Source organism: Perissodus microlepis, chromosome 13, assembly GCF_051167445.1.
Source record: "Perissodus microlepis isolate ML-2025 ecotype Zambia chromosome 13, ASM5116744v1, whole genome shotgun sequence".
In the NCBI taxonomy this organism is placed as follows: domain Eukaryota; kingdom Metazoa; phylum Chordata; class Actinopteri; order Cichliformes; family Cichlidae; genus Perissodus; species Perissodus microlepis.
The window spans coordinates 10,396,514-10,421,109 of record NC_140473.1 but is presented as its reverse complement, the minus strand read 5'-3'; the positions used below and the strand labels follow the sequence as shown (position 1 = coordinate 10,421,109).

Below are 24,596 nucleotides of genomic sequence, written 5' to 3'. Positions count from 1 at the left end.
AGAAACATAATGGATTGTGCAGGAGGGCAGTTTGTAATTTCTCCCTGCTGTTGAATTATAGGGTGGAGAAGAGAGGAAAATGAGTTACGGAGCATTAACCTCTTCATTCACAATTATCCCTCTCTCTCTCTCTCTTTGGATACGTCTCTCTCTCTTAGTCTTGTATTACACACCACTTAATGGCACTAAACTGACCAACGCTCCCCCGAGGCATCCTCTGTCAGCCAAGCGCCTGATGGCATTTTTTCACAACACCCCTCTGAATCCTAAGGGAGGGGTAAAGAAGCACCTTGATGATATCACTGATATTAAGTTTCACAGAAGCCATTGCTCACCGTGTGAGGGGCAGAGAATGGAGGTGGGTGAGGAGAGGGCAACTGGGCTGATAAGCATCTCTTTGTCTCAAAGTGATGACCTGGACTGCCAGGTCAACATCCTGGGGCGCTAACTGGTGTGAGGGATTTTTCAACCTCGGAAAGGTGTTGAGACATTAAAGGGTGGTGTGGAGAGAGCTACCGAGTTACTCATATTGGGAGCAAGGTGGGGTGCAAGTTAGCTTGATGGCTTGAGGCACTTATAAGACAATAATAGGGCCAGCAGCTCTTGTCTTTTTTCCTCCAGTGTCTGGTGTGTATCACAAGTGTGTGATATATGCTCTCTTAGACCTGAAGTAGGACAGCAGCTAAGGGCTGATGCTAATCAAACTCTACACATGCAAAACTACCCTAGGTACACAAGGTTGGCTTAATATGTCTTTATAAAGGTGAAATATGGAAAAAGAAAAGCTAAATGCTAACAGGAAGCTACAAATTCATGCATCCAGTAATGGCATAATGATTGCTATACATGCTGGATTAGATCAAATATCATGAGACTGAATTCCAATTACACTTTTCTTGGACCAAAATCTGATAATTTAGGAATTATAAAGACTCTACCTTCATGGCCATCCATTCCAAGCTACGGTAATAAACTGTCTTTGCCAAAGTCGCTTCAGTCGCTGTCTCCTAGCAGCCACCTAATTGAGAAAACTGATGAGTTCTGTTAGCCTCCAAGTAAGCCCTTTTGTTCTACCTGCTTGCTAATTCCTTAGAAGTCTCCATCTTTGTCCACTTAAAGCTAATTCAGCAGTTCTCAGGCATATGAGCTCCTGATGACCTCCCAGTGGTAAGGAGAAAAATAGAGTACAACCTTGCGACTTGGCTTCGAAACTTGTGGTCATGTATCCTTGTGGCTTTGTAAAGTTTGTGGGACTTCCTGCATATTTTATAAGCTAGGTCTGTGCAGTTATGAGGTTGCATTTTTGTAAATTATGTTTCCTATGCCAAAGCCTAAATAAAGTAGGAGTTGTCTGACATTTCTTTTTCAGTTTTTTATTAGTTTATAATGTTTGTGCAAAGAGCTGTCTTCTTTGGGAAAGATCATGCCTTAAGAAGCAACTAGCCATAGCAGACTTTCACTAATTTGGATGGCAGAGCTTTTCAGAGCTTTTTCCAAGGTGGAGTGCAGTTTCTATTTTTCCACTCTGACAAGAAAATTTCTCAGGGACAAAATCTGCGTATTTCACATGCAAATAGTCAAATTAAAGATTTCAATTACCCACTGAAAACATGTGCATCTTTAAGCGTCTCCCTTTTAAAATCTATGCTGCTTGCACAGTATCGTGCCTCACCATTGTTAAATGCGAAGTAAAATCAAGCCAGGGGTGACAGGGTTGATAAACATAATATTAACAGAAAGGCACCAAGGCTCCTCATCAAGAGCACCTAAACAGCACGACATTAAAAGTCCTGTGGAGAATGAAGCAGTTAGCAGACACCAGTAGGTATTTACTTGATTTTTTTTTTTTTTTACAGTAGTGCTCTCACTTTAATTGCTGCCTGAATAATAAAGCACCGGAACATTTCTTGTCCTCTCTGATCAAACTGACATATTGGCTAATGAAATAAAAGCTTCAACATTCTCCCAAGCTTTGTTGCCATCTCCTTTTGGGCTGTAAAAGAAAGTTGGTGAAATGTGCAATGATAAACACCCATAAAACCCTGTCTCATTTTACTGAGAGGCCATTATGGTACCATCCTGAGAGGTGCTTTCATTCTCTGACAGTTAGTGAGATTCTTCTCATCTATAAAACATGCAGGTTACGTTGAGAGGCAGCTGTAAACTGCCAGTTTGCTCATTTAGTAATGTCTGGGGAGTGTAGCTATCAGGTATTCATCTTCCGCCTCCTTCCGCTGTGGCCCTGACTGGGAGGACACTGCCTCACAGTCATAAATGCACAAATGAATGGCTAAAATCTCTGTCATACCAACCACTACCCCAGTAAATGGCTTTATCAGCACTGTCACCACTGAATATGCTTTATAGGGAATTATTTTTGCTTCCCGTGCCCTGAAAGATTACATAATCATGTCACATTTGTCAAAAAACTCCCCGTTTTGCCACTTTACTACAGTCGGCTCCAAGAACACACTGTATATTAAAATGGAACCTATTATGCTCAGTTCCAGCTCCACGTTTTTATTAGTTTTACTAGAGATTCACAGATCAAAATAATCCTTATTTACTCTCCACTAGGCAGCCCCTCAGTTGAACTACTGTCTGAAACAAGGCTATTTTGCTCCATTTCTCCTGTCTTTAAGTCAGCTTTGCTCTAATTTGGTGCACCTCACAAGCAAACGATTTAAACAACAAGCATGGGAGATTTCTGTGCTGCTCTAACTGATACCATCCAGAGCCTAGAATATAAAAAACATCCCAATCTGTGTGTTTAAAGCTGATATCATTATTTAAACCTTTGTTTAAGTTCAGGTTTTGTAATGTTGAGAAATCTCAAGAAAAAAAAGAAAAGCATAATAAATACTTTAGACTTAAGAGCAAATTGGTGAATTTGGTACTAAAAAGGATGAGAAACCACAAAGTCCTCCATTTGTACCATCCAATCTTCATTTGTAACATCCAATGTGTTCTTAGCTAAGCTAACTGTTAATGAATTCAAGCCTAACTTTGTTCTCTTCAGGTTGTCTGCCTCTCATTGTGTGCCCCTGGGACACATAGCCACAGATCCAGAGAAGTTAGCTAATTGAAAAAGTACAGAGCGTCAAATATACAGCTATCCATCTTGCCTTTGTGCAATAACAATGCAATCAAACGGTAAGTGAGCGGAAGAATATGTCTACCACTAATTGCAATTGAGTGCATTTCCTTAATGAAGGCCAGGCTTGACCTAATGTTTGCCTCCCCTTGGAAGCCTGTACGGGCATGTGTGAACCCGAACTTCCTGGGCCTTTGTGGTCGTTGGCGTAGGACGTCAATGTGTCCCTTTGTTTTCATTATCAACGTAACTTTTTGCTCATAAAGCTGCATTTTTGATTGCTTTAGCAAGAGAGAGGAAAGAAAGTGAATGAACACATGCAGCCAGAGAGTGCTGGCAAGAATGGTGTGTTCCACCATGCACCATTTGGCAGTATAAAGCGCAACCCCACTGTGTTTTATGATGATTAATCTGCAAGCGCACAGGTTTTCAAGACCTCTCCATCAACTCTCTGGGTGAAGGAACCCAACAGCAAGCCTAAAAAACAAAGAGTACAGATGTACCCTCCTCATTCTTAACACCCTACTATGAGGGAACAGCGTGTCTCACAGGGGACAAGGCTCTTAAGTTCATCCTTCACAGAGCAGAGGAGAAAAAGAGAGCGAGTGAAACAATTACTTCAATGCTGGCTATATATAAAACCCTGCTTTACCTCTGAAACCATACTGCTTCCTTTAGGAAACAAAGAGCGGATAAAGAGGGTCTCGACAAGAAACTCTGATTGTTAATTATAATATACCTTAAGACTATCACAGATGTAAGCAACTACAAAATTGTGCAAGATTGTACACAGCTTGATAAGAGTCTTTAAGAAAAACAGGATGTGATATGTTGGGTTTTGAAGGTTTTGAATCCAGCAACAGCCTATTGTACTCAGCAGAATAACCAACATCTTTCACCATAAATCATACTATGATTGCCTGCAGCTCCACAGCTCTGGGTCAAATGAAAAGGAACAGGCTAATACTAGAGTGTGTTGCAGCGGGAATGGCACAAACAGAGGTCTGTCTGTCCTTTACTGACAAAAGAAAAACCAAAACATAGATGAATGAGGGATATGAACTGATATTGGACTGTGCTACAGCTTGTTTTTGATGGCAAGCAAGATAATTACCTCCACAGTGCAGAGTAATTGAGCAGATTGGGGAGATATTATTATCGATATTGTCAAACGTGCTATCTGCAGATACAAGGAAATTCTATTTTAATTCACAAGTCAAAGGTGGAGAGAAATAACCAAAGTGTCCACATTCTGTAGGCTTTTGAAACTTCCCCCAAATGATTGTAGGCAAACGCAACAACCTAAAATTAAGCAAGTACGCAAAACTGTCATCTCCAAAAATTCAATGTCCATTTTTTTAGGATGATTACATTTAAAACAATAAACCAGGCATTTCTTTCTTTTTTTGCAACAGAAATGAAAAGAAACACTCGTAAGAGAAAAAAAAGCGTTAACATTTAAATATGTTGACATACCGCAGCAGACGGTTGTGATTGAGACACCAGCTGGTGTTTAGAGCGAAAGCCTAAATCTAGTTTACCATAATGAAGCTCTCAGAGGGAAGCAGTGCACTCCCCGCGCCATTTTGCTTTACTTGGCTTCTTAACACGTTCAAACCTGAAAAGTACACACATAGATTGGGACAAATACAATATCTCCCTCATCGTCGCTACAACAAAGTGGCGCTGGGTGTGTTTGCACAGCTTGAAAAGAGCTCCGCTAAACAAATGACTGAACAGTTGAAGCCAATTTGCATGTGTCTAAAAAAAAACCAACACAAACGATCTTCATTTTGGGGTGCCAACTTGTCGAAGGATGGGTAAACATAATTTGCCCTTTCTCAGTTGGACATGCTTTACTTGTTTGTTGATAGCTGGCTTTTTTCTGGAAAATAAAAAGTCTGTTCCAAGAATGTTAGAATTTAAAATAAAAATCAATTGAAATATGCTTATTACTGCTAACAGCAAGCATTATGGTGGTGCCTTCCTGCCCTGGATAATTACCCCGTAGCTCTGCCTCCCTGTGACTAACATCACTCTTCCGCCAGCTGACGCACTCAACCAACCTCTAAATTGCAACAATTGTGTTTTGGCGATTTCAGATCAGCTTAATCGCAGACAGGATTTAGGTGATTCCAGGCCAAACCTTAGTTGGACGATAGATTAGCAATCAGTCAAACCTAGCTTCTTACAGCAAATTATTTTTCCAAGAATAGCAAAATGCCTTTGAGTTACATTCAATCGACTGGTTTAGCTGAACTGGTTGAACAGGTGACCCATTTGCTGAAAGGCAAATGAAGAGACCCGGTTTCAAATCTGCCCAAAGGCAATTTACCGCATGCCTTCCCTTGTTCGCTTTCTCCCTAACTTTCCTGTTTTCTCTCCACTGTCCTAATAAAGGCTAAAAAGCCACCAAAAAACATATACATACAATTATAGTCAATGACACAAAATCCATGCTCTATCTCTGGTTTTTCACACTGTAAAATGCCACAAAGGCATCTCACAGAAGAGTCAGAAAGTCTGTCTGTTACCATGTTTTCTCATGGAAATAACTTTCAGGTTAAATTAATAAATGGTCATTATTTACAAATCTCTTTACCTTGAAGCTAAATATAGTTTTTCTTTTTAAAATACTGGCCAAAAAAAGAGTAAAGCAGAAGTGATAGTAGTACTAGTAGTAGTCCAAGGTCTTAGAGTGGATTTTTTTTAACATAATAGGAAGAAGGGAGGAGAATGGAAGTCAATTTACAAATCCCCCCACCCCTGATTTCTCACAGCTTTAAGCTGTCTATAAGCTGTATTTTTTTAAGTATACCATTTATTTCTGCTTACAGTGGAACGCACGCTTGTTTTTCATGACATGTGCAGGAGCACAAATCTTAATACTTAGTTCCACTTGTTACAAAGCTGGGATTACTTTTTTTTTTTAATCAGAGACATTGTGACCTCAGCTTCTTGAAAGCAACATTTTCCGTAGCTGAGCTTCCCTTTCCTCACACATGCTGCACTGGCATGCCTCTTCATTGATTTCAACAACAGAGGCAGCATTAATTGGACAGGAGTTATCTGGGGTGTCTTCTAAATGAAAATCTAACGCACACCTCGTTTCAGTGCTTTATTGCGTTGACATACTAATGTGTAATGTGAAACACATTTTCCAAAGCACTTATCTTACATTACCACATTCACAATATTATACAGTTTTACAGTGAAACCGAATACAGGTTGATTTATGTTTTAGATAAGGTTTAGAATTACTGAGGTACAGTATAAGCACTGAGTTATTTCAGTACTTTAATAGGCAGATCTAATCTACTGCAGTGGAATACAAGAACAGTGGAAAAACATCTCGCTGAGACTTTTAATTGTCGGTTTATTTGACGGTGTTAGTTTCAGAGATCAGAGAGGTGCTGATTCAAATGGAGGATTTTTCCATTGTGCTGTTTTATCGGATTCAGATATACTGAGAAATGTTTGTTGTATTGTGTTCACATTCATTTACATACAATCAAACAATGGAAAACAATAGTAAATTAGTAGCACTGCAGTGATATCCTTTTGGATATCTGCAAATTTAAATCTGCAAACAACTGGACGCCTATTGTTTTAACATCGTGCTACACGAGTGGACGCTACACGTACAGCGAGAAGCAGAATGAGCTCTTGAAATACAATGACGCTATAAGGATTCATGACACTTTCATTTTACCATCGACACACACACACACACACACACACACACACACACACTTCCTTAAGTGTTTCAATGTATGGCAAACAGCTCTCTTTTAGTAAGTAGGAAACACATCAAGAAAAATAAAAAAAGATTTCAGATTTCACATTCGAGCTCAAAGGGTAGTCATCTTTAATATCTTCCTAAATATGTTTACCTGCTATGCAACCATTTACAGCACCTTGCATCAGATGGCGAACTCTAAAGATTTAGTTCCCAAAAGGGTAACACTTTATAAAAAGTGCACACTATTAAGCATTAGTTAATCATCTGTTAAAGATTTAATTCCCAAAAGCACAAGAAAGGTAAATGTTCTTCCCCATGTTTGCATCGTTTCAGTTGTTATCCCCAAATGTGCAATTTCTCACTTATTCAGAGAGGGCCAGTGAGATGAGAGAAAGTGAGAAAACAGCATCATGCAGCATTATCACATACAGTACTCTCCTAAACATAAACTGGCATACATTGTTTTAACAGTAAAAGTAGAAATGCATTATGCAGCGGCTGTTTAATTACAAATTAAATGCCCCAACTTACAGTCATAAATGTGTAAAGAGCTGATTAGTGATGTTTGTCCTTGTCTAAATGTATCATAATTATACTAACACTGAAGCCTGTCATGCAAAACTGCGTTGACTCTTGTATAAATGTATGTCAACTGTATTCAAACTAACATTTTTTTAGTTTTTTCATACACCAGTGTATGCATCACCTTCCCAACCCTGCAACTCTTTAGAGCTGCATTTCTCTGTAACCGACAGGAACAAAGTCACAAACAACAGATGCAAACAAGCAAGCTCATTACAGCAGAGCTCCAGCAAAAATGTTTTACTGAGGAAGCAGTAATCTTTACCGTGATCTCACCGACACTTATTTATATATCTTTGTTGGCAGCCACATACCAAATTGTAAGGCTAGAAATATTTTCCACACGTGGAGTGATCGGAGTCACGTCTCAAAAGTACAGTGTTTATGTAAAAGCTTGATTTCCGTGGTTTTGCTGCATACAGGCCATCTGGATTTCTATTCTAAAGAGATGTTGCGTAATTGAAACAGTAATCTAGTCTATTAGCCAAACTTCTTCCAGCCCTTTGGTCAGACAATTTGAATCCAACTTGTTTCCACTACTGACATGGCATGTTTCATCAGTTACATGGTGCAGCCCCTTGGGGAATGCAGTGGCAGGAGGATGGCCATGTGGTACCTGATTATCCAGAATGCATGAAAAATTAAATCTGCTGAGAGTAGACAAAAGTCTCCTCTCGGTCTCTTCTCATTTCTTCTTATATGTATTCTTTCCAGTTCTCTGCCTTCAGCTTTTCATTATACCTACCAGTACACAGCGGCTTAACATTTGTCTTAGTGAGAAAAGCTATGAAAAAAAAACATACCAAAAAAAAAACCTCATGACTATGACAAACACTAGATTTTTTATATCTCCCACATTCATCCTCATCAAATTTCCTGCTTGCAGATTAATCAACACCTGCTCGTGGCAGAAAAGGAGGCAAGAAAAGAAAAAGAAGGATCACTTCCTTATCGGTCATATCAAACACAGAATTATGTGCAAGCTGACCATTTATAACAGTCCGAGTTTCACCAACTTGAGATATAATTAGCTGTAGCACAACACAATAATGCTGTAACTGAGCTGAGATCTTGCTGCTATGCAGACAAGGTAAAATATCTTTTTATGTTTTATGCCGTCTCTTATTTCCATACATGCATCTACTCGTCTGTAACTTATATAAGATGCTGTTTTTTGACCTGGCGGGTTATGCAGTGGAAAACAAAACCCTGTGCCATCTGCAGTATTGTGAATTCAGCTGCACACAGCATAGCCTTTGCCTTTTGGAAACGTTAATCTGCTTTGTTTGTGGATGTTTGGGGGGGGACTAAGTTTCTATTAAAAGAGATAAAATTATTTCTATAGCTTCAAAGGCCAACCAAATTGAAGCCCCTTACTTGAGTGGGTTTCACTAAAGCCACTTATTTGTCCATTTCATCATTCTAATGACAGAAGCTATCATCCCATTATAGCTGCACAGCTGAGTGAGGTTAAACAAATGCAGTTTGTCTGAGGTCACACTACCTCCAAGTCAGGTCTCGCCGCTCCCCCAGGTACATCACAACAAATCATCAGCTTGCCTATAACTACTTTATATATGCAACCCTGTGAACCCAGCTCCATTAACCCCCTTTCCACTTACTGGCACTTAAGGAACGAGTATTCTCGTTCCAGTCTCTCTTTTTCTCCTCTTTTTAAAAATTCTTTCTCATGCATCACACTTTTATGAGTATAATATCCAATCTCATGGCCTTCCCGGTCAATCTAAAATCACTTTGTTCCTCCGGGGAGTTTGTAAGACGGCATGACATGTCAGGCATCTGACTGAAAAATTTCAATATCCATGGCCTTGTTACAATAACTGCTGTCTTAAATGGCCAACTGAAGAAATAAATCCTTGCAGTATGGAGTACCTTCTCCTAAAACAGCCTGGAATGAATAGGGTTGTGATCATTCTGTCATAAGTGAGCCCAAATGGGTTCCAGTTTGGGAAAACTGATGCAGTTCATTAGTTCTTATTGTTTGCAGCCTACTTACATCAAACACTGACTTGTAAGCTGTAAGGCCTTTCAAAATAATAACTCAATCACGCCTAATAAAATCATATCTCCGGGACATTTCACATAAAGCTTACCGTTCATCATAACCAACAGAACATCACCTCGCGTCTAGTACCAGTCCGCTGAACAAAGGTCTTTGTATATAATGAGTCCACATTCTCTAAGCCCTACAGTAACCACACAATCACTCGTGTCAACAGAGAGGAAATCCATTTCATCAGGATGTCCAGTCAGTGCTTCATTATCATACGCAAGGGCAACATCCGTACAGCCGTGTAGCCCCTGAGAGCATCTGCTGATCGTCTGCCGATCGCTGCACTTCCAAAGAGTGCGTTTCATTATAAATGGCAAAAAGATGAAGCGAACTCAATTAAAACATCATCACAGGTCAGTTTGTTACAATGATAAATTTAATCAGAAGTGCTTTCCAAAACCACAACATAAAGCTGTGACGTTAATGTGTTCTTCTTCTTCTTCCTCCTCTTATTATCATTATTCTTATGATTCTTCTTCTTCTTCAGCTTCAAAGCGCATAAAAGTTATGTTGTTCTGAACGCATGCTTTATTTGTTTCAATCTCAGCTGTTGTTTTTATGAACCAGGTTCATTATAGGAGATCGAAAGAGTCTCTCTCATACCTTGGGTGATTTTTTACGATAATGTGAGTATTTTCTGGTTCAGTGGCATTAGTGCTGCTATAAAACATAATTTGGTGAAGAGGGGAAAAAAAGAAAAAGAACACGCTATAAAAATCTCCAACATAATAGGGCCTCTCATTTAAACAGACTGATGATGGCTGGCTGACATCTTATGTCCCAATGCAATCTGCTAAACCAATAATGTTTACTATTACTACTACTACTACGATTGCTGCTGCTGCTCGCATAAGAAATGAGACAAAACAAACTGCAGGTTACAGCTGAGCAAAAACTACCTGTAACACGAAAGAAAGTAATGTGAATAAACACTGAATTGTTAAACATCTAACAATAGTGGCTTTGGCAAAATAAATGCTAACATCAGAATTATTCTACTTAGAAACCCAGAGGCTTATTCTGAGAATTATCGCTGTTATTACATACATTGCTACAGTGCAAGAAATTATGCTTTTTTTTTTTTTTAAATATACTTTTCCGTGAACTGGAAGTGTTTACTCCCATCTGTAACAGTTTAGTTAGCGGCAAGAAGAACTTACTAATGCGCTTCTGGAAATGTAACAGCATCATATTCCTCTGAGAGATATCTCTCAAGTAAAACTTTTTAAAGGCAGAGTAAAACAACAGTTATTTTGAAACGCATTCAAAATGGCCAGCTGAGAGCTACTTTTATGAATGCGGCCCCCTCCCCGATTCCTCAGAGAAAACATGCAAACTCACAAACACTCACAAATATTGAATGAACTGCCCTCGGTTATGAATTGCATTCTCATTTAAAGCTGCTCAGAAAGCATCAGTCTTTCATTTGACTTGCTTAGAGGTCCTCTATACCAGTCTTTTTTTCTGTTTAGCAAACAGAAAAATGGTGAAGAGGATATAATTTCACGAATACATGAAGTTGTGATTTCCTGGAGTCTAAAGAGTGATTTAGTCACTCAGTAATGCTGCATGTGATTGTTTTATTTGTGGTATTTTATTATGCTGTATAGCATGATTCTTTCTTATTGCTTCCCCTCTGAAGAAACTGAGACTGTGAAGCCCAAGCATAAAATTATAAAACGGAGTGTCTGGAGGAACTTTATATTCCTTTACTTACTTGTAACATTATGTTGCTCATTACCTGGGCCATTACCATTACCTAGCCATTATACATAGAAAGCCATTATAGAAAAACCGTGCCACTGCCGGCCTGTAACCAAGTAGCTCATCAGTATTTCTGCTAAGGTGCACACTTTTCTGGGCTGGCTGTGTACATGCTGTGCATTTGTTTGTTTCTGCAAAGGTTTCCAGCATTTTCAGGCGTACATGTTAACTGAGACAAAATGAAACAAAGAAAATGAGGAAACTACAAAAAATATAAAAACAAAGAGAGAATGATCTGATGTTCAAAGACAGGTAGTGAGAACACCAGTGAATCGCCTGCTAATGACAAAGCAGAGCACACTGCCTTGGGATTGTGCAGGGAAACAGCCAGCAATCAGAGGATGATTTTTCCAACCCTCTCCTTTCACCCTTGCTCCACTCTACCAGTAAAGAGCTAGTCTCACCCAGCATCTCTCCACATTCTCTTATAGATACAAGAACTCACTCTCTCTCCCGTGCATTCAGCTACACACATGCTGCTTTTTTCACATCTCTACCGTTTCCACACAGATGTGCACAGACACACTCTCGCTTCTTCGGTGTTAACGTAGTCCAACAGCTGAAACCTTGTACCGAGCACCAAAATCAACATCTGTTTTGTAAAGGGTTTTATTTTGTTCTAAAATAGTGCTTCTGTTTCCAAAAACAGCACGATTATGGGCATATTTCTCTCCTGCTGCAGATGCCGAAAATGTGTAGGATGGAATTTCCAGTTGTCACCGCAAACATTTCTAAAGAAACATCTGTGAAAGCAAGGCAGAAAAGGGGGGTTTATCTATGTGAAATGCAGAACCAGCTCAGTCCCACTTCTCAAACTAACTCTGCTATCAAAAGATGTGAGTGATACTTGAATGGATCCACAGTGCCCCCTACAGGTCGATAGACAGATAAGCTCCATGAGCACTCTATCCATTCTTCTGGTGGTCTGTTTCAATGTTACCAGTTACACTGAACTTTGTGCTGCTAAAAATGAGTCAGTTCATCCACTTGAGAGGCTCATCTCCTTACCCCACATAAACACACACACACACAGGCAGGCAGTCTTTCTCACAGTGTATGCTTAGGGATAGGATATGAGCCATTTGTAACCATCGTGTTCGACCTAGCCACTTAAAAAGCACGGCATTTGGTTTTTTATGAAAACACTTAGAGTACTTTTTTATTTTTAACAAAAAATAAAAATGGCAATTAGGTTTTTTTTTACTAGATAAGTGCTTTGCTGTATTCAGTAAGTGACCTCTACTGTTATTACTATTTTTCAAAGATCTTCAATTTTCATGGTCCTATCAGCCCCTGTCGACTAATCCTAGGCCTGGTGGGCAAAATCTGGCATGTGTGCAGCAAAAGGCATAAGGTACTGTGAGAGGTTTGTTTCATGAGAGCCAGGAACAGAGACAACAGATTAGGAAGAAAGGCGAGAAAGCAAACAACAAGCAAGCAACATTTCTGACCTACAATGACTTTCAGTGAAGTTTCCTCTCCACTGGGGAGATGAGTGTAGGCCTGACCTGAATGACAGGTCTCCTCATGAGCACTGGCAACTGTCTCCAAAAAATCCCATCCACACTTTCACGGTCTTCGCTTTGTGCGGATATGTGCGGCTTTTATGTTTTCAAGTGTGGGTGGGTCACAAAATGTATGACTGGGAACAAAGGGTAGGCTCATTCTCCCAAATGCTCAATACAGTCATAGACCATTAGCGGCCCAAGCAATTGCAGACATTTCTCTAAGTGGGAGATGGACACACACTGACAGCACAGATTCCCATGATTACTTTCCATTAGCAACACCTCATGAAAAATGATTTCTATTTGGCCAGGTTGGCACACAGAGATCAGGTGAACAGCGATGATGAGCAAACACTGCTACAGAAGGGATGCACGGATCATCACTGGATGCTAGCAGGGGAGAAATCGAGCTGAAATCGGGAGAAGGGGAAGCTCGTCAGCTGGTTTGTCGCCTCAGTTCACATTTACGACATTACGTTTACATTTATGACGTGAGGGAAAACCCTGTCCTTGTGCCGCACCTCACTCAGAGGTGATACGATTACCTGGACCTTTTAGTGCAGGGCCCGATGCAACCCACTCACCGGAGTCATTTCACTGTTCATCAGAGCAGCAAGTTCTCTCAGCCAGAGGCATTGATTTTCATTCTTGGTGTGATAGCACAACAATCACAAGTTTGTTCAAGAAGTTACCACCCTTCTGCCATGGTTTCCTATGTACTGTGCATGTGTGTGTGTGCACTTGCACTATTATAGAATCATATGGTGGAGAATGTTTTCCATTCTGGGGTCTAAACTCTAGTCCTTAAACATAAATCATTACATTTACATCAAGATAAGGTTGAGGTTCAATCAGGCAAGTAGTAGTTATCATTATGGGTTGTGCCGAGGAAACAGATGTAGGCCAAAAAGCCTCTGAAGTGCCTTAAAGACAGGCTGCAAATGTGTGTGTGGTTGTGAGTGTGCACAAGCATGTGCGTGCATCAACAAACAGAGAACGAGAGACCTCCAATTGCAGTCATATTGCTGTGAGCATGGCCGCATCACTCAGGGAGGTTATGGCACAGGGTGTGAATCTGCAGAGAGACAGATAGGCCTATTGAGCAAGACTCTCCAGGGGCTGAGTGTGCTGTGCAGCACATCCATGGCCTGACACCAAATCTAATGAAGAGTCTACGCTGACAAGATCCATCAGCAGCAGGAAACAAAACCAGATACCTCAGGCTTTATCAGTCACAGGAAAATGCTAAAGTAAAAGGTGAATAGTACATTTCACACCAGTGTTTGGCATGTTATGCCACAGTCAGGTATCCATACTGGTTTATAAGCTGGGACAAACTATTCGATATAAGAGGGGAAAAAATCCTCACTTTGATAAAAGTGATGTTGAGTCCCCGCAATATATTAGTTGCAGTAAAAGAAGGAGTTCATGAAGCGGAAAAGAAGAATATGTAGACATATATTACAACCTGACCTTTAAAGGCACCCTAGCTGGGAAGAGCAACAGTGAAATGTCTGTCATTTTATCGTCTATCTACAGACTGAGAATTCAGCAAGAGAATAAAGAGGCCACCATTTTATTCTGGAAAGTCGCTTTCTTTGTTGGCTAAAATATTAGCAGAGCATTCAGAGTCATTCCCCAATAAATAAGGCTGTGGTCTCCATTAAAGCTTCTGCCCCAGAGAAGGACATAATATTCTCTGGACATTACACACCATTATTGCGCATTGTTGCAGTGCTGCAGCAGCTACTGAGGTTTTCAATAAATGGGGGAAGGACAAGCCTGAACCACGACTTTCTTTACTCTTTAAAATAAAAACGTACATATCCTCGCCTGCGGCAGCTGAATTTCCTATCATGACAATAATGTCAGATGATTCAAATTTTGCAAATGTTACTATTTGTCATTTTCATGCATTTATTTGCTGATTATCCTAATTTTAATTCAAATATAGGATAAAAAAGAAAAACTAACACACACACACACAATATGCTCAAAAAACATTATACAAGAAAGTGTTGTACCTCTAGACTACTTTGCTCTCAACACAGAACAACATTGTATTCTATTCACTATTGACCACACCAGGACATGTAGGATTCTGTACCATAGATTATGAATGAATGACCATGAATGTAAACAACGCTGCCTTTGTGCCAAGCAAATCCCATAGGCGAACACTGTTTGAAGCGGTAGCATATCAAAAAGATATATAAAAGTCAATCTCTACTGGATCATGCTATTCTGCCCTCCGAGGGTCACTGCTCTCATCAAATCTGTGATGACTGCAGTACAAGTGGCCCCATACAACTGAATACCAATTGAATTTCTTGAACTCATTTCAAACCATTCAGGTTTTTTATGGCATTCATAACTCGATTTTCTATGCACATTAAATTGGCTCCTGTAAAAAAATGATCCAATACAGAAAGATGGGAAGGTTTACAGCAGGTAATGGATTAGGAGTCAACCCCATATGCATAATTACCACAGTCATCATGATAAGAATGGTCCTTTTTACTTTGCACTGCTATCTTCGCTATCTCATTTTGAACTGAGAGGGCGGTGACACTCGTGTGAACTCCATCCAGAAAGACAAGAGCGGAAAAAAAAGAAGGCCGATATTTTCTTGTGTTTGCCATTTAAAACCAAAATAAATTATATACCTTAAATTTAACACCCACTTTTAGTGAACCCTGTAATTTTCTATGAAGCAAGGCTTGATTGACTGTGATAGTGGTCTCTTTCCATTCATCATCCTGCTATCAATTTAACCATGGTCTACACAGTCTACTGTAGTCAGTGAATTAGCAATCAGAGAAATTGCTGGGTAGTTTTTGAAAAAACAAAAGATCACGCTACAGTTATTATACAAAAAAGAAAGAAAAATGCACTAAGTACAAAAATTTGGGTAGCAAATCTTTATACTAATGGAATACACAGGATTAGAAATGTACAGGGCCAAAATCTGAGCAAATCCAGATTTTAGGACGTGTGTCTCTCAGTCATACACGAGCAAATGTGCCGTTCACATCTGACATAACTCCCCATCCTCACAGAGGTGAAATTAAAAGCCCTTTTGTCATGTTTACCTCCAAACCTTCAGTTTGTCATAGAATAAAACAAGTGAAAGAACTTAATTCATTTTTAGTCTTAAAAGATCTTCAAACATAGCCTGAATGCTATTATTGGAAAAACCTTATTTATCACCATTAGACGTAGTGATAAGCAATTGCATTGTAGTGACATAGCAGGTTATTGTCTTCAATTATTTTGACAGGAGTCTTCAATCTTATAATTAGTCATTCAGCCTCTTTGAAAGGAGAAAAGTAATCACTGTGCTCTTAGTTTCACTGCATGCACCAACAACAACATGAACAAGAGAAAGAAGATTAAAGAGTTGTCTGAGGAGATTATTATTCACAAATAAGTCTAAAGAGCTTTGCCAGTTGTTAGTTATAAATCTTGAAAACACACATAAACAAGATGACCACAAAAAAATTGTATGGTTTCCAGTCACACCACATTTTGCTTTCTTGATAAAAGCAGCCTCAATTTATTTGTAAAAAAAATACAAATAATTGTACTATATATATATATATATATATATATATATAGTACGATCGTGGCTCAAGAGTTGGGAGTTCGCCTTGTAATCGGAAGGTTGCCAGTTCGAGCCCCGGCTTGGACAGTCTCGGTCGTTGTGTCCTTGGGCAAGACACTTCACCCGTTGCCTACTGGTGGTGGTCAGAGGGCCTGGTGGCGCCAGTGTCCGGCAGCCTCGCCTCTGTCAGTGCGCCCCAGGGTGGCTGTGGCTACAATGTAGCTTGCCATCACCAGTGTGTGAATGTGTGTGTGAATGGGTGGATGACTGGATATGTAAAGCGCTTTGGGGTCCTTAGGGACTAGTAAAGCGCTATATAAATACAGGCCATTTACCATATATATATATATATATATACATATATGTATGTGTGTGTGTGTGTGTGTGTGTGTGTGTGTGTGTGTGTGTGTGTGTGTGTGTGTGTGTGTGTGTGTATATACATATATAAAACCAGACTAGGGTTTGCTAAAATGCATGTTGTCAAGCCACAACACTTCTTAGGAAATATGTTCTTTGGACAGCTGTGGGCAGATGAAAGAAGTGTTCACACAAGAAGAAAGAGAAACATTATGAACAAAAAAATCCCAATGAAATACACGGAGGAGGCCCAGTTATGTGATGCGGTTGGTTTCCAGAGTCAGGCACAAAGTGCTTTGAATCAGGGCAGCATAAAACTAGAGGACTAACAAAGCATCCTGGGATAAGAACATGAAGAACTCTAACAGAAAGTGAAGCAACATAGATGATATCATCCAGACAGGAGGACTGCATGGTACAGTGACGTAATTATATCCAATCATGCTTTGTGGCACTACTGAGCATGCCCAATTGATCTAAATTTTTATTTAAAAGGCAATAAAAAACAACCGATGTTCGAAAGCACAAGGTGCTTCCCGTCACAGAGACTGCCTAAATGGCTCATTAGGAACAGTGACTAAACCTTCAGCCTTGATTGAGATCTATGGGAACGATCAAATTATATCAAAACATTTGATACTTGTGATCATTTCAATATATAGGGAGAAATAGAGCAAAGGTCTTCCTCAGTTAAATAGAGGATGCCTGACCCTAAACACTTTCATCTGTTTCACTTTATTTTAGAAAACTGTGTGATTTTTATTTTTAACTGGTATGTCTGCATCTGTACCCATTCCTATCATTTTCATTACGTTTTCCGAGAGGACTGCAAGAAGCATGAGTGTGGTCTAACATCACTTTTACAGCAGGGTCATTCTATACTCTGGGCTAAGTCTCAACATCTGCTGGGACAAGATGCTGCAGCCTGACTCACCATGTCATGTTATAGCCACTCTGCCCTCTAACCCTGCACTTAACTGACACCACCTCCCACAGGTTCGCACACGGGTGACAGTTTAAGCGCCTCCTGTGCAACCTCCAGCTAAACAGAATTAGAGAAGAATTAAAAACTCAATGAGCCCAATAATTAAATTTTAATGGAGCACATAAAGCAACTTGACACCCTCTTAAAGCTATAGGAAGAAGCCATAACAGGTAACGGCAAGCTGGACATTTCTTATTTTATAAGCCGCATACTGCTGCTGTCGAGACAAAATCTTGTTGTAAAGTCTTTTCCCTAAGAAATGGATGAAAATGGAACATAATTAAAACAAATGTGTCAGCTTTAACAAGCTGATCGCTGCAATGAACCGCAAGAATTTTGCCACTGGTGATTCCAGTGAGCCAAACCTGGAGAACACATTGCTAATGCAGTTTTAAAGTAATAGTTAAGGTATGCCATAATAAATAATGAGCTGTATCTTCCATATCACATCACAGCCCAGCACAACAGGATATTAAACTGCCAAATAAATGGACCAAAGGACATAATTAGTAGCCTAAATAAATATGGGGTCACAAAGACGTATTCCTTCACGCCAACCTCCACATATACCTACAATTTGCACTCGTAATATCTCAATTTATAAATCACGTTGGACCGTGGTGAGAAAAAGTCATTCGGACTGTTTATTAAGCTTGTGAGTAATACTTTCAAAAACTCCCACAATTCACACACAGCAGTCTGCTGGTGCCAAGCCTAAGTGAAAAACAGCATGAGAAAATGGAAGTACTGCAGGCCAGAGATTGGAACCATTGAATAGATGAAAGGCAAGAAGTTGAACAAGCTATCCAAAAGATCTTATCAGTGCACGTTGCTCAACATCCACAATGCCTGCTCAGAACTGTGTTAGTCACAAAAAATTTGGGTAAGATCCACAGGACCAAGAGCATGTGCAGCCTAATCAACTAAATCGTGTGCCAGCAATATTTATATAGCACAATGTCATCCTGTAAAATGTTTTGTTACCAGTGACAAAAACATTGGGACTGGAACTTTCCATTTACATTAAAATTCCCATTCATAACAAACTACTGTGCAAAACTGCCCCACACTGTAAACAAAACTGGACAGTAAAGTCCATCACTGTGTTCTTATCAGTGCTACCACCTGTACAAAGATGAGTGGCTTGACAGTATGAATAGAGGTACAGAGGGCCAAATGCTGAGACCTAAAAATTATAAAAGGCTTCAGCAATTCATTTGACCTTTCGAGCACCTCTGACAGCCTGCTAACCAGAATCAATTGCCTCCTAGCCAGCATGTTGCTCAATCACAGCCTGGATGTCTGGCTGCATTAGCTGATGAAGTAAACAACCTTCCTCTGCTGCAATAGCATTAAACAGTGTAAAACAAAAACCTGCAACGTTGCATCCTGAACCTTGTTTTCTCTTCTCATGTGCCCTAAGCATCCAGCCACAAAGCACTGCTCATTTTATCCATAACCTAAATACTTCATTTTGAGGCCACAGACTTACATGTAACAAATTTAAACAGTAAAATTATGTAAAATTGCAAAGAGAAGTTTCCTGACTTTCATAGGAGTATGTGATATACAGTATGTTTATAGCATTATACTCAAAAAATATGTATGGAAAAATGCAGATTTTAAATAATTTGTTTACATGTCAATTTTACATGTTTTTTGTTTTACATGTTAAATTTAATGGCATCTGTTCAAATGAAACATACTTTCACTTTACAGCAGGCACGTTTTCCTTAATGATTAATAATTTAAACAAACGCACCTTTATTTTTTAAATATTTTGGCTGCATTTTATGCAACGTTATTGTGGCATGTTCATGAGGGCAAGGAATCATTTTTGAGTGCAACAATTGATTATCTATATCAAAGTATGTATACTGAACAGAGATACTAGTTACAGATAAGTACCTCAATAAGCTTTCATTAATGTAAAAGAATAATCATTGTTTTTATCTTTTAGTAAAAGTTCAAAGTAACAAACTTTAAACACAGCTCAATGTTGTGGTCATTTTCCTCACCATAGTATCGAACATAGTGTTGAATATTAATATTTTTTCATATATTGTATCAAAATTAGTTGATTCTGTCACAACACCAAAGTAAATAACATGCAACAATAAAACTAGCGGAAGAATCTATTTGACCTCTATAATAATGCATGTGATACATTGTAGGTCAACATGCTGATGAACAGACACAACAGCCATGAGATTAAGGTTCATGTCAGTTGTACTCTTTTTACATAATGCTGACACCATGCCAACCTCATCAGCATGGCTTTTTACATAATACATTAAGTTCATTAGCCTCATCCGATGGAGCAGTCTGTTTTTCACATCTATTAATCTTGCATAAATTATAGGGCACTAATTTCACACAAGGTGAACACTGCCTAGTAGACTCTAATGAGAATATGAACGTGTTTGCAAACACTTTGTGAGAAAAGAAAAGTTGTGAAACAGCAGAAATCCAATATATACTATGTTAATATTCTGCTCCTGCACAGTTATTGAGGTACCACAACTTTAAGCTGAAAGATTCTCCTTGGGATCAGGGGTCCGTTCTTCGTACCTCGCTTACTACATCCAAGATCAAATGACACATCCAAGATCAAATCATCGCGCCAACTTTGAGCTCGCTATTCCGGTTCTCCGAACACACCTGTTGTTGACGATTAGTACAGCTGGATGAAGTAATGTGAGATCACTGGGTGGCTTAAAAGGGGCTACGCATCGATAGTAGAAACATTGATCGGCAACCCTTTGATTGGTCGGCGAAAATGTCGAAGGAGCGCGCTCAGTATTTTTCGGCAGCAGAGCAAGAACTCTTGATTGAGGGATTTCAGGAGTTTCAGAGTTTAATTAAAACGCAAGGGAACACTGCAAAGGCTGCAAAAGCAAGGAGAGAGGGCTGGCAGAAAGTTGCTGACAAATTAAACTCGTAAGTAATTTAATAATAATAATAATAATAATAATAATGGATTGGATTTATATAGCGCTTTTCAAGGCACCCAAAGCGCTTTACAATGCCACTATTCATTCACTCTCACATTCACACACTGGTGGAGGCAAGCTACGGTTGTAGCCACAGCTGCCCTGGGGCAGACTGACAGAAGCGAGGCTGCCATATCGCGCCATCGGCCCCTCTGGCCATCACCAGTAGGCGGTAGGGTAAATTTATTATATTATATTACATTATATCATATTATATTATATTACATTATATCCTCTTTCACATTAGAGCCACAACAGGACCCACTAGAACATGGGAACAAGTAAAAGTGAAATATAAGAATATTCTACAGAATGGTAATATTTATCACTTATATTGCTTTTAGTCTCTTGAAAAGAGACCCTGAAATAATCTGTTTGTTTGTTTATAACAGCAACCAAGAAAAGGGCAGAGCAAAAAAAGACAGGTGGTGGTCCTGCACCCCCTCGTCAACTAGTTGGGTAAGTAAATAATACCCTCACGGGAAAATCGATATCTCTCTATGAGCACACTGTCACGCTGAGCTAAAGGATCCTGTCTATCCCGCAATATACGCTGAATTCTGAAAATTCTCCTTATCAATCTTGCACCTTCCGCAATGGGTTGCTCGCGTACAAACGGACAGGACATGGCTGCGACAGACTTCCCAAATCCACCTTCGCTTTTATAGCCGTGGTCTCTCATCTTGATTACACGAAGTAATTTACTATTACTACTCTAAAATATGAATTACATCTGAAATAATCAAATACATGAAATAGAATGATTAATAGTACATTTCCCTTTTTTTAGGAAATGACCTGTATGTATCTGTATGAAATCAATAAAAGAATCAAATACTGCATTATCTTTAGTTACATTGATAATATTTATTTATGGAAAAACAGTGGAAAAATATCGGTGTTGCTTTCGTATAAATGAAGCGGACATACCTGAGTGGCCGCGATCTAATCCTGTTTACATAAAGTAAGCCTGCTCCCAAGCAGGTTTACGCTTACGGATCTGTTGCTATGACAGCAAGTCCCGGATGAGCTTCGGAGAACCGAACGATCCAAGATCACGCGAAATCGTCAACAATCAAATCCAGCTAACTTACTTAGCGAGGTACGAAGAACGGACCCCAGCTCTAGCAACAGGTAAAGCAATTCTTCCACACTTATAACTCTGTGTGTAGGTTGTGAACAGAATGCAGAATATTATATAACAGTGATGCAATAATGAAAAAAACACACTTCTGCTAACCTTTCTTCATCCTGGTTTTTCACTCACTTTGAAAGATGTTTATGTTGTTTCCCCCAACAGCAGCACTGAATAATCACTGACAGATCTGTGTCGCATCACTGACAAACCAGATAAACCTCACCAAAAGCAGCTGGTCGTGAACCCTTGTCTGTCACTTTCATGAGAAAGGCCATGAGCTGCAATTAAAGTCTAAACAGCACTGTATTTAAATTTTCGGACAGTCAGATCAGCGAGAGCAGATGTGTACTTTAACATTTGTCTCAGTCATGCTGACCACTGTGTAATGCCATAACAACCAGTATTTCCCAAGTCTTAACAGCAGAGGGCAGCCAAGGACAACTTAACAGCCTTCAGGCATCAAACACCATCCACCTGTTCTAAAAGGTCAGAGAACAGAGTGCCTACCAGCATTGACTATGGCATCCACCTCCAAGACGGTAATATCTCCTTTGTAAAGAGATACTTTATCACTCAGCCCTCCTCCGCCTGTCACCTCCTTCCCATCTTCTTGGTCATCACCTGAAATAAGAAAACAAAGACTGTAAGGATCACTTTGTCAATGATTCCAGTGTCCTATACATCAATACTCACATTTTTATTCTATTTGTAGAAGCTGTCTAAAAATACTTGTGTGATGCAGTGTGTAGTATTGATTTTTGTTGTGAACCAGTTAAGTACAGTGGACAAGCAAGACAAGTAACCATTCCACAGTGTCTATTAATAGTAAAAATCAACAGCTTTCTTTGATGCAGATGTGTTGGTTTTTATTAGCAATGAGTTTTGCTTCTTGCTTCACATACAGCATACACAGTCACATACTGAATGACAGGTCGATTTATAATATTAACATATTAAGCCTTCCATTAACTCTTATCTTCAACTTTAAAATGACTTTTTTTTACATAACAAATGGCTTATTTTTTTAAATGTGCCATTTGAAGGTAGCTTCATACATTAAGAAAATATAATTCAGCTTTCTGAATCTAAATGAGTTCTGCTTATTATTTCTGACACTATTACAGGGTAATCACGCTGTTTCACAATTAAAAAATTCTTTCTCATAATCTTTCACTTGCATCTCTATTTTACATCATATTTTGACATGCTTTGTGAATTGTAATGTTAATTAAATACACTAATTCCAACTTTAAATCAATACAATTCCTGTCCAAGTAACTGAATATAGGGAAATACACTTCACTGGACAATTTTTTAGGTATACCTGTTTAACTGTTTGTTAATGTAACTATCTAATTAGCCACTCAGAAACTAGATAAAATTCTGCATGTAGAGATGGTTGAGACAACCTGCTAAAGTTAAAACTGAGCATCAGGATGGGAAAGACTCTGAACAGAATCTTACAAAGAACTGTCAGGAAAAGAGAAAATCAGTCCAGAAGTAACAGCAACTTAAATGACCAATTGTAGTAATTAAGGTATGCAGATAAGTATCTTTGACAACGCAACACTTAAAATTTTTAAGCAGCAGCAGAAGACCACACTGGTTGCCACTTCTGTCAGCTAAGAACAGGGAATTAAGCCAAAACGTCTGTTTTTATAGAGCTGTCTAAACATGTGATGATCACCCACTAAATTGCATTTGATTAGCAGTCGCTGGCTGATCCTTACTCTCTCAATTGCTATGGAAGCAATAAAGGTGTGCTACAATGCATTTCCATTTTGGCATCCTTCTTACTCACAGCTGTAACCCCACCATTTCACTTTACCTTTTTGGCCAGATTAAGAAACCATTCACACCCTTTTAGCAACAGTTTTTTAAAGGAAAGGGGTCTGTGACATCACTATTTTGCAACAAGTTCTTGCACAACGTTGTCTTTCTGCCTCTGCTCTGTTCAGCAAGTGACAGAGCACCAAAGTTTCAGCTATCAATAAAGAGCAGTAGTCCACAGTTTGAGATAAAAGACTAAGTAACATACTGTTGTTTACAAATGTCTCTTTCAATTGATTAATGTTCATGTAGCACAGCCATTGTCTAGGGTTAATTTTGTTACAGCTATATAATCCAACACCAGTTTCTCATTTAGGTTTTGAAATGGGCAACAAATAAAAAAGATAGATAATACATATATTTTAGATAAGTGAAATTATGAAAATACATCTGTTCAGCTTAAATTTTTAGCTTAAATTAATTGTACTTGTGCTGACCCAGCTTTTCTGACAAACAGCACTCCTGGCTTCTGATTGACCTGTAAAAATGACCACAATGTGTACGACCACACACTTAGAAACACTTCAGCATCCCAAATGGCACACTCCCTCACTTACATCTGTTTTTCTCTCTCCAGGTTAGTATCTTGTCCAGAGAAATGAAATCTTGACGACGATACTCCTTGCGCCTGTCATCCAAACTTAGATGGAGCAGTCTCTCTGTGAAGACAAGTTGCATACACGTGAGAGAAAATAAAAACAGTTTTACTAAAAAAATAACTGATAAAAACAGGCCAAAAATGTAGTCCTTGCACAAATAGGTGCAGTATTGATTTATGTTAAAAATCACAAACATCCTTCCTTCACTTTAACTTAATATAGTTTTTTTTCTTCTCTTAACCAAAGTCATAGAAAAGTGCTCTTGCTTTACTGAAGGCCCCCACCCATATCAGTAATAGTTTCAGGCCTTGATGCGAATGTGGAAC

General features: G+C 39.1%; 1 protein-coding gene across 1 annotated transcript in view; it reads right to left on the bottom strand.

Moving 5' to 3' along the window:
- The window catches only part of macrod2 (mono-ADP ribosylhydrolase 2), a 409,617-nt gene that overhangs the window by 379,055 nt on the left and 5,966 nt on the right, over nucleotides 1-24,596 (bottom strand). Inside the window, exons 2-3 of the mRNA XM_084948980.1 lie at nucleotides 24,229-24,330; nucleotides 22,349-22,462 (exon numbers count right to left, since the gene is read on the bottom strand). Coding sequence (XP_084805106.1) covers nucleotides 22,349-22,462; nucleotides 24,229-24,330 — 216 coding nt within the window. The remainder of the gene's footprint in view (nucleotides 1-22,348; nucleotides 22,463-24,228; nucleotides 24,331-24,596) is intronic.